A 17,961-nucleotide genomic window follows, 5' to 3' on the forward strand; every position below is an offset into this window, starting at 1 on the left:
GAGACATCGCAGTAGGAACCACAAAGGATAGGATTTTGAGTAGGGTACAGACGTGGGTTAACACAGGTTGGCAAGACAAATCACCAGGGCCCGAATTCACGGCATTTTTCACAAGAAGACACGAGTTATCCTCACACAAGTGTTGCCTATTTTGGGGATGCAGGGTTATCATACCACAAACATTGAGGGACAGAGTAATCCACTCACTACAAGAGGGGCATCCAGGGGTCGTATGGATGAAGGCATTGGCAAGGAGCTATCTGTGGTGGCCGGGCCTTGACAAAGATATTGAAGAACAAGTAGCTGGCTGTTACATTTGCCAAAAATCTCGGCCACCACAGCCACATGCCCCTGTTCACAAGTGGGAGGAGACACACACACCCTGGTCCCAGATACACATTGACTACGCAGGCCCCCTGCACAACCAATCATTCTTGATAGTAGTAGACAGCCACTCCAAATGGTTGGAGGTGGTGCCAGTCAGTATCTTGCCCACATCAGGGACTGTCCAGGTGCTCATGGGACTCTTTGCCACTCACGGCCTTCCTGATGTATTGGTCTCTGATAACGGTCCACAATTTACCTCCTCGGAATTCCAGGCGTTTTTGAAGACCAATGGGATTAGACACGTCACCTCGGATCCCTTCCACCCCTCCAGTAATGGCTTGGCTGAATGGGCAGTGCGCACCACAAAAGACGCATTGAAGCGCATCATCCATGGAAATTGGAAACAACGTTTGGCCAAATTCCTGTTGCACCAACACACCACTCCCTGCACCATGACTGGGAAGAGCCCAGCGGAACTTCGTTGGGGAAGGCGCCTCATAACCACTCTTGACAGACTACACCCAGACAGAGTGGCGGCAGATGTGGAACACCTAAAGGTTCCCAGGGAATTTACAACGGGGGACCTCATCTGGGCTAGGAACTGTAGCTCCAGGGATACATGGGTGCAAGGGAAAGTAGTGTAGCGGACGGGACCAGTATCTTACATCGTTAGGGTGGAGGGGGGTTTACTGTGGAGGAGACATGTTGACCAACTCAGGCGTCGAGCACCTGAGAGGGGCCCAGCTAATAATGGGCAAGAGGCCTCACTCCAACCTATAGTGACTCAGAGTGACCAAAGAGACACCCAACCTGTAGTGATTTAGAGTGACCAAAGAGACACAGCAAACAGGGAGATAGTTCCCATATCAGAGGGGTTGGAACTGCTCCGACCTCATCAACAGCTGGATCAGAGTGAGGGACTGATGTCACCTGGGGCCAGTCAAAGGAGGCCACATAACCCAGGGGCGACCACACCTGAAACCCCATCATCTTTTTCACCAGCACCGGGGGAGCATAACCAAAGAAGCATAAGCTCAAAGGACAATATCAAGCCTGTGGGGGGGATCCCCCTAGGTGGTCTGGCCGAGCCCACAGGCCTCCAGCCTACCTCTCAGATTATGTACGTACTTGAGGGGGTGTAGGGGGTTGTGGGTAAGTTGTGTTGATAGTGTGCGTACGGGGAAAGAAGTAAATGGGAACGAGGGTGTGTTCCCGCCATGGGGGAAGGGGTGTAGTGTATGCAGGTTCTGAATACACGTGAGGGGTCAATGAATTAAGGAGGTGCAGAGCTGGACAGCTCCACGCAGGAACAGCAAGCAGGAACAGTGTTCGGCGGGAAGCCAGAACAAAGAGACAGCGTTCGGCGGGAGAGCCGGATTTAAAGGGATTGTCTGACCAGCTGACAGGACGCTTGGATTTTAACCCATTGGCCAGGCAGTTACCTGGCCAGGTATAAATGAGGGCTGAAATCCTTTGTTCCCCAGTTCAGCCATGTTCCTCAATAAAGCAACGTAACTCCTGAACCTGTGTCATCTCCAATTCTTGAACCCAACTTAACACTCTAGACCACAGGTCCATAATTTTAAGTTAAGCTTTGATCCAATTTCTGCTGTGCCCGGCAGCCATTTCTGATTCTTTTCAATATCTCAGCCTGAGCTGTAAAATAAATTTGGCAGGACTTAATCCTGGCTATTCACATTTTAGCAACCAACCACTGTTTAAAGGTCAGTAATGATTTATTCTAGGTCAGGTTTTCAAAGCAAAGCATTGAGCTTGATTTTCTTAGACAAGTATTCCATTGTAGAAAATACCCATGTTTTGATAAATTAATGAAATTTGTGGCATTAACCCCCCAGATTGCCAAGTGTGAGTTTATGAGGCCTGATCTTATGTGTGCTATTTGGAAAAAGGTTCCATTGATTCCAATGAATTTTCTTTCTAGGTAAAGAAGGGTAAACTGATAGTCTTTTATGTGAATAGAGACCATAAATAATGAATTATTATGTTTTAAAATGAAGAAATTCCAAGAAGTGAGAATATTTCTTTTTAAAATGTGTTTCAAGTGCTTTGGCAGAAAGTAGCAAATATCTGGATTATTTGCAATAAAAAGCAATGGTTTCTGACTCACAGGAATAAGTGTATATATGTTATAAGGACCTAAACATAAGTTATTAAGTATAATAATTCCCTCCCTCCCTCCCTCCCTCCCTCCCTCCCTCCCTCCCTCCCTCTCTCTCTCCTTCTCCTCACTTTGCCAGCATATAAATTAATTGTGTGTTTGTGTCTCTGTGTACATACCTATATATTCTCTATTTGCTTGTTAACTCCTGTGTCTGTTCTAAAAATAAATCCCCAGGCTGAACTCAGCGTTCTAATATTCTGCAAGTCAATATCTACTTTATACTATTTTACATATGGTTCTGATTGAGGGAATCCAAAGATCTAAATAGAAAATAAGCTAGATCCTAGATCCTTTTCTAGATAGGAAAAGCCTGCATTCATTTCTTGTACAAATATACTGCAAAGCTTCCTAAAGGTCTCAAAGAGATTCATTATGGCAGAAGGTTTTATGGGATAAAACCCAGTTCACTAGATGCATGGTGTTATCTTTGTTGACATAGGTCCTTTTTAAAAAACAAACAAAACCCCACAGTTCTACCAAAGAGACCATCATGCAGAAGTGTTTCAGTCAGTGAAATGCCTATGTAAAGTTCAAATGTTTACAGTAAAAGAATAGTGTGGCCATTTAGAACACCAATAATTGGACAAGGCAATTTTCCAGGCTCTGTAAAGCAAATTTATTATGCTAGGTCAATACCTTGCAGCTATGAATTGTAATTTTGCAGTTCTTATATATACTTGAGCTTTGCTTATGGGCTGCATAAATTTGTATTTCATGCTTTTGACCAGGGAACGGCAACCTATGGCCTAAAGACCAAAAGTAGCCCCTGAGCTCATTTCTGTGGCCTCAAATGCCCCCCAATCATATTACCAAATTTAGTAACATAATTGCAAGGTTTCCTACATTGTGAAGGTCCAAAAACATGAAAGTTTTAGCAATAAGCCTGAAAATACATTTCACAGAGCTTAAAACTCTCTCTGATCCAGGGCTTCCAGTTTGTGCATGTGGCACCAGCGGACATGTGGGAAGAACCCTCTCCCCGCCGTCCGATCTTTCTTCCTTGGAGGACTCTGAAAAGAGTCAAAAGTCGCCCTGGAGGAGCGATCACCGTGAGGAGACCCTCCCTGTGATCGCGGAAGGGCAGTAGCCCTCTGCTTGATCTGGAGCAGCTCCTCTGGCCCGAAGAAGAAGAGATTGGCCATTAATATGGCCGATTATTAAGCCGTTCCCTGCCGAAAGCCAAAAAGCACTATCAAGCATACTGAAGCAATCTGGAGGAGCTGGGTGAGATCTTACCTTTCTTACTCCCCTAACTACTTTCCTGAAAATTATCTCCCCCCCCCTTTTGAAAGAGCGGTGACTACTTACATGGGGAATTAAAATTTTAAAGCCTTAAAAAAACTTATTAACTGAACATTTAAGCAATTATATTTGTATTTTTGGAACTTTTGGGTTATTAAAAAAATCCTTATTTTTATGGGAACTTACTATCCTATCTACCTTTTAAGCTGTGAAAGAAGGGCAAAAAGGGGGAAAATGGATTTTTATAAGTTTGGAAAAGATTTTACAGGCCAGTGAGGACATCTTGTGGCAAAACCTGATATAGCAAGCAAACCTCATCCCTGTTCTGAGATTTGGATCAATTTCAGATTTGACCTTGATATTATCTTTAAAGATAAGAATTGGCAACACCTGGCAAAACAACTTTTAGCAATAGTGGAGGTGGATATTGTTAGGCATATGGTGATAGCCTACAATGTTGGGTTGGAAATATATAAGCCATGATGATGTTGTAACTTTAAGATGTTAATTGGCCAATGGGTGTGTAAGTGTTCTCATGGCCATAAGAGGGAGCTAGGAATGTAGCTTCTCTCTCTCTGAATTCACTGCTTTCTACTATTACTGTTTTTTCTCTGTTTTGCTGTACTGTTGGTTTACTACTGTGATAAACCTGTACAACTGTGTATTGACCTCTGGACCGGTAAGAAGACTTTGTATTTTGGATTACTCCTTGGACTGTTGCTATTGTGTATGACCTGGACTGTTTATTTTTGACCGTGCATTTTTGTTCTTACACTACCTCAAAGTAAAATACTTTTTGCTTTTACAACTCAGTGTACTCTTGTGGTTACTGTGTGACTCTTACTGTTCTCAGTACCCTTCCTTGTCTGTGCAACTCCTTGGTAGCACAAGGAGACCTCTGCACAACAATTCCTAACAGATATTTATTGGCTTTTATTAAAAATAGCCTCCACGAAACACCTATCTGTAAACACCAAAGAAATGGAAGAATTTTTTCCACCACTTAACTATAAACTGATACTTGAAACAGTGGCTGAGCAAATGAAAGCCAGACTGCAAAATAAATCTGACAGCTCAAATCTACCAAACCAAAATGTGACTTTAACTGATGATTTGACAATTCAAAAACCAAACGAAGAGGAGGAAATTAACATCAAAAGAGAAGATGCTAAAGAACAGCAAATACAATCTACTGAGGACCTTGATGCCCAAATCTTGATTCCAACTATAAAATCTACAATCCAAAAAACAACAGAAGCCGCAGAAAGCAACACTAAGATGGAGAATGCCGAAGGCCTTCAAATACAGTACACTGAAAATCTAGCCAACCAAACAACAACCAAAACACCGGACATGACCTCTTACCTGAGCCAGATGGAACTGGAAGAAGAAAAAGATCAGATTGAACTAATGACAACTATACTACACCAAACATCAAGAATTGATTTATTAAAGCAACAATTTAATGATTATAAAGGGGAGATTTCTTTTGAAAAACTGATAATTAGATGGTCTCCCTGGACTCAAACAATATGTGTAGGAAGAAAGGGAGACACATTTGAGAATTTAAAGACACTGACGTGGAAGCCTGTTTGGCACAAAAAGAAGGCGAGAGTTAGATTTTAAAAAATGAGATCTTTCTTTTTCTTTTTTTCTTTCTACTTGCTGGGATTTCTAATGACAGAGCTTAAAATTTTCTTTAAATGGACCAAGGGAAATCTTCAAAAGATATAAACTGATTTTATATTTAGATTTTAGATTTCTAAGGGAAAGGAAAATTATTTACTAGAACATAACTCTGAATTATATCATAGAATTTGGAATGATATAACAATATATATATATATTTCAATAATTGATGAACTGTTAAGATGATAAACAGAATATATTTGTATAAAATAAGAATACACTGAAATGAACAATGTTTGTATTTTAGGCATGATAATTATTATATAATCAAATAGGGGAAATGTGGGTTACCAGAAAAATAAGTTTTCTAGATACTATACTCAATTTGCCAGCAAATTTGGAAAACTCAACAGTGGCCACAGGATTGGAAAAGATCAGTTTACATTCCAATTCCAAAGAAAGGCAGTGCCAAAGAATGTTCAAACTATCGTACCATTGCACTCATTTCTCATGCTAGTAAAGTTATGCTTAAAATTCTATAAGATAGACTCCAGCAGTATGTGGATCGAGAACTACCAGAAGTACAGGATGGATTTCAAAGAGACAGAGGAACTAGAGATCAAATTGCTAACATACGCTGGATCATGGAGAAAGCTAGAGAGTTCCAGAAAAACATCTACTTCTGCTTCATTGACTATGCTAAAGCCTTTGATTGTGTGGATCATAACAAACTGTGGCAAGTCCTTAAAGAGATGGGCATACCAGACCATCTTATTTGTCTCTTGAGAAACCTATATGCGGGCCAAGAAGCAACAGTGAAAACTGGACATGGAACCACTGATTGGTTCAAAATTTGGAAAGGAGTCCGGCAAGGCTGTATACTGTCGCCTTGCCTATTTAACTTATATGCAGAGCACATCATGAGAAAGGCAGGGCTAGATGAATCAAAAGTTGGAATTAAGATTGCCAGAAGAAATATCAACAACCTAAGATATGCAGATGATACCACTCTAATGGCAGAAAGTGAAGAAGAACTGCGAGTGAAGAAGGAGAGTGCAAAACTTGGGCTGAAACTAAACATTAAGAAAACCAAGATCATGGCATCCGGCCCTCTCAATTCCTGGCAAATAGATGGGGAAGAAATGGAGGTAGTGACAGATTTTATTTTCCTGGGCTCCAAGATCACTGCAGATGGGGACTGTAGCCAAGAAATTAAAAGACGCTTGCTCCTTGGGAGGAAAGCCATGGCAAATCTAGACAGCACACTAAAAAGCAGAGACATCACCCTGTCAACAAAAGTGCGTATAGTCAAGGCTATGGTCTTCCCAGTTGCAACGTATGGCAGTGAAAGCTGGACCATAAGAAAGGCTGAGCGCCAAAGAATTGAAGCCTTTGAACTATGGTGCTGGAGAAGACTCCTGCGAGTTCCTTGGACTGCAAGGCGATCAAACCGGTCAGTCCTAGAGGAGATCAACCCTGACTGCTCTTTAGAAGGCCAGATCCTGAAGCTAAACTTCAAATACTTTGGCCACCTAATGAGAAGGAAGGACTCACTGGAGAAGAACCTAATGCTGGGAAAGATTGAGGGCAAGAGAAGAAGGGGATGACAGAGAATGAGGTGGCTGGATGGAGTCACTGAAGCAGTAGGTGTGAGCTTAAATGGACTCCAGAAGATGGTAGAGGACAGGAAGGCCTGGAGGAACATTGTCCATAGGGTTGCGATGGGTCGGACATGACTTTGCAACTAACAACAACAACAACAACAACAACAACAACAAAGATACTATAGGCTATTTTAGAACACTGTATTGCAATTAGGTAAAATTTAACAGCAGGACTTGGATATGTATAAATGAAAATGTATTGAAAATTGTTCTAATTGATTATGTTACAATTAGAAATGTATTAATTTGATTATGTTATTGTAATTAAGGGAACTGGAGAGGGAACTCTTGTTGATGTAACCTGAGCTGATCACTAAAGATTTTGTTATTTGTTATTGTTAACCTTTGATCACCCAACCACCACACTGGTTCATAAATATTTGGATGTAAAATTAGAAAATTAATAAAACTTTTTTTTTAAAAAAAAAACCTCTCTCTGATCCAGGAAACAATGGAAAATCAGCTGATCTACCCCATTTTGAACCTTTGGCAGGCTGATATGACCCTTGTTCTCTTAAAAATATACAGGTTGTCCATCACTGCAATACTTCCTTCTTTGTGTTACTAGTCCAACTTTTCCAAACGTGGATGGCATCAGATGTAGATTTGAACTCTTTGAATTCATTGGCAACATGACTAATCTTGAGAATTCTGGAAGGTGAAATCTAGATATCTAGAAAATATTACATTAGGGGAAGACATTGTGCAGTTTTTCCTGTTCTGTATTATGAAAAATACATAGCAGTGGGGACATAGTGGGAAGTTACAAATGGAAAATAATTGTCTGGGTCATCCAACAATATTCTGTGAATGAACCTGGACAATTGGAAAGCTAGCAAGGGAAAGAGTTTGAAGTAGATCATAATTTGATAATAGACTTGTTTGGGTTGATGTGGTGGGTCAAGTAGGCCTTGATTTGTCTAGGACATGCCAATTACTGACATGCCAGTTACTGACTCAATTTTAGACCCACTTGAGTTTTCACTTGAAGTAAGACTCTTCTGTCTTGTTAAGAAATCATTAGATTGAAAGGTTGTTCACATCAAAGATGATGTGGCATAGCGCTGGGATAAGTCGCTGGAAGCCGAATGGCATATAAATGTGATAAATTATCACTATGATTATATATTTCCTCTCTTTCTGTGCTATATTTGTTTCACTCCACAAAGGGATCTTTCTCCTTTTTTTGCATTACATAATATTTGTTTTTCATCAAGATAGTATGCAGAACATACTCCATACTGAAGGGAAGAACAATATCAACAAGATAGTATGCACAACATACTATCTTGTTGATATTGTTCTTCCCTTCAGATACTCTTTTATTATCTGATGGGAAGTCCTCTGCAACATGGAAAATGGGCTGGCCAATACAACGTGCAGAATAGCACAGTTCTGGGGATTCAGTTTAGTAGAAAGTACTAAGAAGCCCCCTATTTTCGCTAATATTTTCTAACGAGCAGCTGTTTTGCCCAGCAGCTGATCAGCTGCCTCTGAAACATTCACAAACAGAACATGAGATCAGTAGCCGTTGGTCACTTTTGTTTCCCAATCGATAATAGAGAAAAGCATGGGACCACTAAACCTGGAGGAACCAGCACTAAATCTTGCAACAGCAGATCCCAGAAATTACTTATAGGCCATAAGGAAAAATGCTGAGTTCACCTCCTAATATAATTATAGACTAATCAGTTGGGCTTTGGGTGAACTGTTGACTTGCAGGTTTTTCTCTGTTCTGTGATCAGCAGACTACAATACAGATGTACACTACTGTCTTGTACAAACTCCTCTGTGCCATGATTCTGAAATGTAATAAGCTGCCTTTTTTTTTCTTCCATGTCCAGCTCTCAGAGGTTGCCTGGAGAAGTTTTTGCAGTTTTTTCAAAAGTGATTTGACATTGCTTCCTTCCTGAACCTGAGAGAAAGTGACAGACCTAAGGTCACTCTGCTAGCTTTGTGCCTAGGGTGGGATTAGAACTCGTGGTTTCCTGGTTCTAGCCTGCTGCTTTAACCCCTGTACTAAACTGGCTCTAATTAGTTGCTACCAGATAAGAAAGTCGTTTGTTGTTTTGTTCCTTGAGTTTTCATAAGCTCGTGCTTCTGTTAACTGTGACAGAATTGATCTATCTTGTTTTCTGTCAGCCTTTTTTAATTACCTTTAATCTACCCATGCTTCTGGTCTTCTAAAAATGTTTACTTCCACTTTCTATTTCTTCTACTTCAGCATTTCTTATGATGTATTCTCTATGAGTTAAAGAATAATATGACAATATAGACTAGACCAGACTAGACTAGACTAGACTAGACTAGAGTTGGAAGGGACCTTGGTGGTCTTCTAGTCCAGCCCCCCACTTAAGCAGGAGAACCTATACCATCTCAGGCAACTGACTGTCTATCCTCTTCTTAAAAAATCTGTAGTTTCCTCCAATTTTTAACCAGTTAGTTGTTACTTTCTTGTCAACATATAATTTATTCCAAAAATAGATGAAGCAGTCATAATTTCTTGTGACCTAATCAGTCCAAAGGTTTTATCAATAAAAGGAAGCTAGGCCTTTTTGGAACTCCCTTCATCATTCCATTAACCATCAGATCTTAGCAATGTGATTTCTGCTCCTCCTCATCCTTTTTTAACTCAGTTTGTGGATCTGGAAGTTCTTGTTCTATGCAATTTGGAAAAGTGAGTTGCTGAATCTTTAGTAGAATCCTACTAGCATGTGAGATCAATGCAATATTTCAGCAGTTTGATGAACATTCTCAGTTCTTCAGCGTCGCCTGCCTTTCCCACGACTGTTTGCAAACAAAATGTGATATTTTAAGTGCATCTTTCTATAGGGTTTAAGCAGTTTTGCTAGTATTTCATGATCTCTTGAAGCTTTGTTAGTAGCAATTTAACTTCATTTCCACAATAAATGATCAAACGGTCAGTGATCTAACTTTGGTACTCATCACTGATTTAAGGATTTTATTTAACTGTTCTTTTGTATATTTATGCCAGATTTTCTTTATGTCTTTCTAAGTAATTTTTTTGTCTTCTTGGTCTTTTATTATGCCCGTATACATAAAAGATGTTCTTCATTTCTGCAATTTTAAGTAAGCCTCTTGTCCTTCCCAATCATTTGTTACCCTCTTTGCATTGCTTATTTTGATATCAGTCCTTGTCTTTTCCTGCTCCTCTCCAGAGTTTAGCATTTAGTTTTTCCTCTGTGTCTGTTATCTCTTGCTTTCTACATTTCTTCAGTTGTTTACAGCCTATCAGTAGGCAGCCATTTTGCCTTCTTTTGCCTTTTGTATTTTGGGATATTTCTGTTTGCTTTACCCTTAACAGCATTACAAATTGCAGTTCAGAGTCCTTTGGCACTCTAGTTATCAAATCTAATTCACCAAAACTTCTTTCACCACATCTCCACTTTAAACATTTTAACTTAGTAGGTTTGAGAGACTGTAAGATTTTGGGGACCAACCTGTCCTACATCTATAAAGTAATGGTTTCATCAAATTCATCATGATTCTTTTTGTGAGTGTAATATTTGCTTCTTGCTAGCTTGGTTGGCTGATTGCTTTCTGCAACATTACAGGTGGTACCCCTGGGAAATACTCTTGACAAACAACAAGCAGAGAGGTTAAATTCATTGTTGTTTGGTGTTTCAGAGAAATTCCATAGAGATCATTACGCATTAGAGTCAGCTGTTCTCCCATTTGTGGAATGTTATTTGGAAAAATACTTACCTAGTTCCTAATTCATTCAATAGGAAATTTCTTTCTACAGTAGTGAGTCAGTTCATTGACCACAGAATGCAATGTCCTTCTTTTGGGAGTGTTTCTCAACGTTACTTGGAAATGCAAGGAAGTTTTTGTATACAAATATGCATTCTAGGCCAATTTTACAAGGCATGGAGTAGTCCTGAGAAGTAGTTTATTTTTTTATTTATTATTTTATTAGTTTTTAAATTAATTTTAATTTGTTATTTATTGATGTGATGTGATACTATTTGCTCTAGGGCACTCTTTTAAATTTGATCTAAATATAGGATGTTCACAAGTACCAAGTAAGGAGCAAACCAACCAAACACAATAATCATTGGAAAAGGTATCAGTTATCTGGATAGCCACAAAGAAGAGGATGGATGGTGGGAATCCTTATACGCTGTTGGATCAAGTATAGAAAACAGGTCTTGTTAGTATGGAAGTTGAAATTGAAATAATAAATAATGGCTTTTGAGATGTAAGACCTGCTAATGCTATGAAGAGTTTTGAGTTACAATGGAAACATTAATATGAGTAGTTTCTTCCAAAGCAGATTGCTTGTTTATGTTATCGCCCATTGTTTATTCTCATTGGCAGATGTTTTCTAGCTTGGAGGGGAGGTGTCCCATTAGCTTCTATTTTAATGTATTAACAATATGGCTCCTTTTGACATCTTTTAATTTTTCACATAATAAATCTGAAATCTTGCAAATCTTTAGTGGTTTTCATGGGAACAGTTGCAAATCCCAGCTCTAATCTGATCCCTTTCAAACTTGGGGTTGCATAGGAGGCCTTTTACATGAAAAGGGCATGTAATATTATTTTTCTTAAAGAGAAAGACCATAGAGCTATGGCTAATCTATGATTCTACAACTCTTGCCCCCATATTTCTCCATAGTCAATGTTACAAATTCATATGTCCATTCCAGAAAATTGTTAGGGGATACATTTTAAGCCAAAAGCCTTTCCAAAAAATAAAGGAAGATACAAAAGATCTTCTGGAGCTGTATACATTTTTGAAAGTAAAAGCAATTATTTCTGCCTATAGCAATATTTCTTCCAAGGTAGGAAAGATGACAAATGAACTTCACATGGATCAGCATTCATGTCACAACTAAGTCAGAAGTATGCAGGTTTATTTTGAACAGGATCCATAATAGAATCATTTTAAACCTAGAAATTCTTGATAAGTGGCTACTTGCAGCCTGTATGGACTGATGGTATCTCATGGGTGTTATTTAAAAATAGGTGTTATATTTACAGTTCTTTCTCTTTTAATTTATCCTCATCCATGCCAGCCTTCCATTACCATGAACATTTCAGATATATTCGATTATACCTCCCAGAATTAACAACCAGGTTGGGAAGACTGCCCCAGTTTTCTTAAATGAGGATACTTTCCTGATGCTGTTTGACTCCGAGGGAGGGGTCAAACATGTCATAAGTCACAAGTCCCTGCATGCTTGCAGGAGATCTAAGTCCAGCCCACCTTGAATACCTTGTAGAGAGCTTAAGTTCTCCTGATTTCCCTAGGGCTTGATCCTAGAACTGTTGTACATTTGCTTGAACCAATGAGAAAAAAAGGATTTAATATCCACCTGCAATTAATTAAATAATTCTGCTATCATCAAGGACACTATACAAGAGGAGTTAATTCCATAAGCAAGATCTACTATTTCTAGGTATGTGAAAAGAAGCAATTGCCTGGGACAGACCATTATTGGCACAGAAAGATTCTGTTCATAAAATCAGACAATAATTCTGCTCCATTTTCTGATGAATTTGGATGAATCAGGAGAGCATATGAAAGTTTACTTTCTCTGGGCTTGGAAATATGTTGAATGATGGCTCTGGATGAATTATTATTAGGAATTATAATTATCCCTTAGGGATCAACAGACAGTTTATAACCACCATACATTGATGTAATATTCCCAAACCTAATATTCCCAGAGGGGTTTGAATATAGTTACCACAAACCCTGAATAGTGTTGCATGTCAATTGGGCACAGATGATGGCTGATGATTATTTAATCCAATAAACTGAAGAGCACCAGGTAAAAGAAAGTTGTACTATGACATACCAGCCAACTAGAATGTATCTTTTTTTTGCATTAATATTTGGTGAAGTTTTCGCCCTTGTAACTAGATTGACTAAAGGAGATGCTTCATTTCACTAATCATATCTTCTCAGAAATGCTCTTAAAATGGACTACAGCTTTTTTCTATTTCTTTCCATAGAAATAAAAATGGTACCCTGGTTTATGCAAATTAATCTTCTTTCCTTTCTTTTCAGGGGTGTTGTGAAAGTTGACATAAGTCTACAGAAAGTGGATATTGATCAATGTTCAAATGAAGGCTGGTTTTCAGGAACTCACACATGCAATTTAAATAATACTGAGGTAAGAAATCATGTGAAGAAAACTAACTCATAAATTATAATGCAGTCTTTTATGTTAAATTTTATTTTGCATGAAGGCTGACAACATTCTTGGTCAATATTACAGAACTGCCAAATTAAGTAAAAAAAAACATTTTAAAACAATGGCCAATGGCCAAAATCTAGATAAGATTTTGAGAAAAATTAGCATTCTCACATAATATTGTGTGAGATTTCACATTCCCATATGAGGTCTATATGAGATCTTGGCTAAGAGATTACCAAAAATCTCATGACATCTGACCCTTTATTTAGGTTTTGATTATTTCAAAATCACACATTTCCCAAGCCTGTTGGCAAAACAACTTCTATTCCCAAAATGTTTCCTTTCAACTTTGTGACTCTAGGACTATTTTAGAACTCTAAAATCATTGTGTTTCATCTTTGGGTATTCTATATCTATATTGTATGATATTATCTTGGAAACTCATTTCAAGAACAATGTACTAATGTTGAAAATAAACAAGGAAAGCCATGAGATAATACAGGATTTCTGCTTCATCCTCTGCTTTATTTTTAAGAAGAGACCTACTTCCCTCATTTACTTTTTCCCCAATTAACTTTCTGTATTGTTTGCCACTGGACGCATTTCTAGGTAAGTAAAGGTTGAGATCAGAGGGGCATCACATATTTTGATTTTTAGGAATTGTTTTGCTTTTCAGTGGCTTTTGTTTTTTAAACCAGGCCTGAGATCCTTTGTGCTACTGGGTGAGTTCTGAGTATGAATGAACAAATAAAATGGCCTTTATGTGTACTTCAAATGAAGCTATGTTACACATTTAACACATTTAACTGAGATTAAATATTTATGTACATTAATACACATTGTTTAACAATGTCCATTACACTTTCTACAGCAGAGATGTTGGTGAAAGCCTGTTCAACTGAGTAATCTTTGCTTTAAAAGTTCCACAGTTATGATCACAAAAATCAAAACAGCAACCACAAAGATGGAATAGCTCTTTCTCTTTTTTATACGCACTGCATGTGCAGCACACATAAGAATAGACAGAGTTTCATCATGATCATCATCTTTACTTTTTTTTATCAGACCCTGAAAACCCCCTGGCTTGGAGGGACGTTTAATATCTGAATAGGCTGGATGCCAGAATGTGGCACTTATTGCTTTTTTAGAGTGAGGCCACACAGAACCATGCCTTTGCAGTAGATATTTTTACAAACCTGGGGGAGGATCAGGAAAAGGAGAAAATGTCTTGCAGTCTATTGATGTGGGAGTAGCAGCAGTAGCCTGCTTTCCATGCTAGTCAATTTGAATTCTTCCCCACTTGCTCCCAATGTTAAATCTTTCTTCGTAGTCGAAGTGGGTGGATGTTTTGTATTTTGTTTGTTTTTCCTGAGCATTAGCTCTCTTATAATTCATTCAGAGCCTTGCATAAAAAGCACTTTATAGTTGGTTGGTAAATAAGTGTTATTTTCAGCCAAAATATTGCAAAATAGGAATGAAAAAAATACTGTGCAATTTCTGCCAGTATGCTGCTACCAGATTTGGGCTGCAAATCTCCAGATCACCACAAGATGACAGCAGTGATACATGTAAAACAAACTCTTTGCTGCCATCTGGTAATTATTCAGATATTTTCAGCCCAGAATCTGGCAACCCCAATATCAGCTATGAATTTGTAAGCTTCTTGTTGGTAACTAACTGTTCAACTGTTGCTATATTAACTTAATAGCCAAGATTAGTTAGACTTATTTTCATCAGTGAAAAGCTCAAAACAAGATTACTTTTCCCTGTTGAGGCAAAAGAACAAAATCTTCCACTATCTGAATTCACCAAACCGTTAATATTTGTTTGCTTTTGCCAATGAGATCCCCCATTGCGGTTTGATATTTTGTGTGTTCTTTGTGGCTTATAGACTGCAATATGGATCTGCAAATTCATGGGCTACTGTTATATGTGCAAGCCACCTCAGTTCTGATAGAGATGCTCCCAAGTTTGGAAAAGATTTATTATTCCAGTAGAGAAGATGAGACAAATTTTGTGGGTGGAAGATCTCTATGAGAACGAAAGGAGAGAAATGTAGGAACCATCTTGTAGACAAAAAACTAAAGGAATATACATGCAAAGGGTGTATATCTCTAGGAATCTGCTGTGTTGTGGGTGATTGGAGCAGTAGATAACCCACTAATGAAGTGCTGTATGATCTTCAGCTACAGAGTATCCTGTTCCTCCTTCCATTCATGAAGTAAGATTTGGGAAGTTGTGGCAAATAGCTAATTATAACAAAATTAGACTATTGTATTGCTACCGTAGAAACGAGCTCTTGATTCTCTCAATTAATACAAACCTCAGAGTATCTAAGCACTTCATGTAATTGGCTTCTGTAACAAAACCTGTGTTCAGAGATCCGTGAAAATAAGAATAATAGCATGAAAAGTGAATGAAAGCAGCAAGGTTTTGACATTTAACACATTTAATGAATGGCAGTCTAGCTGGGTGCTATTCGCATTTGGGACCAAGTTATGAAAGCCCGACTGAGGGTGCCAAGGGGCTAAGTTTCTATTTACACTCTTTTCAGAAAGAGCAGAGCAAGACTAAATAGGTCACACTGGCAGGAAGGTTTTGTGTGTGGCAGCTGGGGAAAAGGCTTTGCACGTTGAGCACAGAAAGGCAGCTAAAAGAAGGGAGGAAGCATTGAGCAAACAAACAAAGGTGTATAATGAGTCCTTTTAAATTTAGGAGGAAGTCTTCATTTGGAAGATGAGATTAGCCAAATGATAAATGGACAGTAGAGCCTTGTGTTATTCTTAGTCTGATACATTAAGTGTGATGTGAATTCCCCCAAAACAGCAGAGGCATGCCCTTTTAGCTAATGAAGCCTTCATGTCCAAATTGGAACCCACCTTGAATATGGGTTTAACTTTTAAGTATGGGGCTTCTTTTGATCTAAATGTTTGTTATTTGTACTGAAAGAAAAATGGAAACAATTCTTTTCATAGCAAAAACAACGACAACAACAACAGAAACCCAGACATATTCCAACAGGACAAACTCCTAAACTCAGGCCCCTGACAGGATATAGAGTCCAAAACTGAGCCTCCTCATTCAATATTTTCTTTAAAAAACACAACAATGAAAATTAGCTTTGTGTTAGCAGACCCAATGCATTATAATTAAGGTATTCAGTCTAGAGGAGGGTTTGTCAACCTTAGCCACTTTAAGAAGAATGAACTTCAACTCCCAGAATCCCCAAGCTAGCAAGTCCACATATCATAAAATTGCTAACTGAAACAGCCATTTAAGATACAATTTGTGAGAGCTCCTAATTCAATCTACTGTTTCTCCTTCTAGAGACATGATTACAGTACAGTATTTGCTATTTTTGTTTTGTTCTGAAAATAGTCCAAACCAGGGCTTTAAGTTTTCAAAGACCGCACCTATTTTGCACTTAAACTTCTCAGCCTCTCACCAAAGGAAAAAGAAGGCTGAAAAATGTCAGTCTCTCCCTCAGAAACACTGTGACATTTCCAGATGTTCTCCTGGGGCCTTGGAGGGAGAAAACCATTAAACATGGAGCATTCTGCTCCCAGTCAGAAAAATAATCACCCATTTTTTTTTGCTTAACTGCCACCCAGCTTAAAAATGTGGGTATAAACAAAAATATTCACTTCAAAAGGGCCAAATTATAAATGTTAATATGCTGAATGTTCCATATTATTTTCTGTGTATGTGTATTTGTGTGTTCTCTCCATAAATGTTAGGGACATGTGAGAAGATTGCTGAATGCTACCAAGATGCCAACAGGTTTTCAACAATGTTGTTATAGAGTGGCTTGTATTCATTCCTTCATATAATTTCCAGTGCATATACATAAAAGCCACATGAGATCCTCAAGTGTAGCTGGTTGGTCTACGGTATAGGAAAGGGCAAAGAGAGAGCAGGGCTGTGAGAAATAATGGATTGCTCTGGATGCCCTGTGACAGGGGTCCTTTATGTGTGTCTGCGTGTCTGTGTGTAAACAGTCAAGATGACTGCAACTGAGCAATCAAAATTCTACCCCTTTCAGTGCACACATAACAGAACTTAGGACAGCCCTTGACCTTCGTTCATTTCGCTGGGACCTGAAAACATGGCTCTTTCAGCTGTCTGGCCAGACTGAGGGGTTTTAATTTTTAATTGGGTTTTAGTTTTAAATTCCGGGGACTTGAATTAATTAATTGTTTTAACTGATTTTAATTTTTGTATGTTATGCTTTTAATTTTCCCTGTAAACCGCCCTGAGTCCTATGGGAATAGGGCGGTATATAAATTTAATTAATTAAATAAATAAATAAATAAAAGAGGGGCTTTCAGTTCTGGCTGCCAACTTGATTCTACCCCAACCCCACCCCGGCTGTTCACTCGTGCTGTCCTCAACTCTGCAGTTCCACTGGCTCCTGTTTTGTATATATTAATACCATTTTTAAAGTATACACTTAACGGTGTGATTGGATGCAGAGGCTGAAAATGTCTGCCACAGTTTGAATACAGGGAAATACATGAATTCATGAGTGCACTGAAATGGCTAAGGAGTTGGACCAGGGAGACCCAGATTCTGACTCACCTTCAGCCATGGAAGCTCTCTGAACAATTTTGGACCATCTCTATATCTCATCCCAACCTCCCTCTCTTGGTTGTTGTGCTGAGGACGTATAGGAGGAAAAATACTGTCTACGTCATTTTGATTTCCTGAACAAAAGGCAGGATATAAATTAATAAATAAACCAAGAAAA

General features: G+C 38.7%; 1 protein-coding gene across 1 annotated transcript in view; it reads left to right on the forward strand.

Moving 5' to 3' along the window:
* The window catches only part of GPR158 (G protein-coupled receptor 158), a gene marked incomplete at both ends in the record, with an annotated part of 168,655 nt that overhangs the window by 19,068 nt on the left and 131,626 nt on the right, over positions 1-17,961 (forward strand). Inside the window, one exon of the mRNA XM_081346271.1 lies at positions 13,085-13,190. Within this exon, the coding sequence (XP_081202397.1) occupies positions 13,085-13,190 (106 nt within the window). The remainder of the gene's footprint in view (positions 1-13,084; positions 13,191-17,961) is intronic.

The sequence above is a fragment of the Vipera berus genome (assembly GCF_964194415.1).
Source record: "Vipera berus genome assembly, chromosome: Z".
In the NCBI taxonomy this organism is placed as follows: Eukaryota; Metazoa; Chordata; class Lepidosauria; order Squamata; family Viperidae; genus Vipera; species Vipera berus.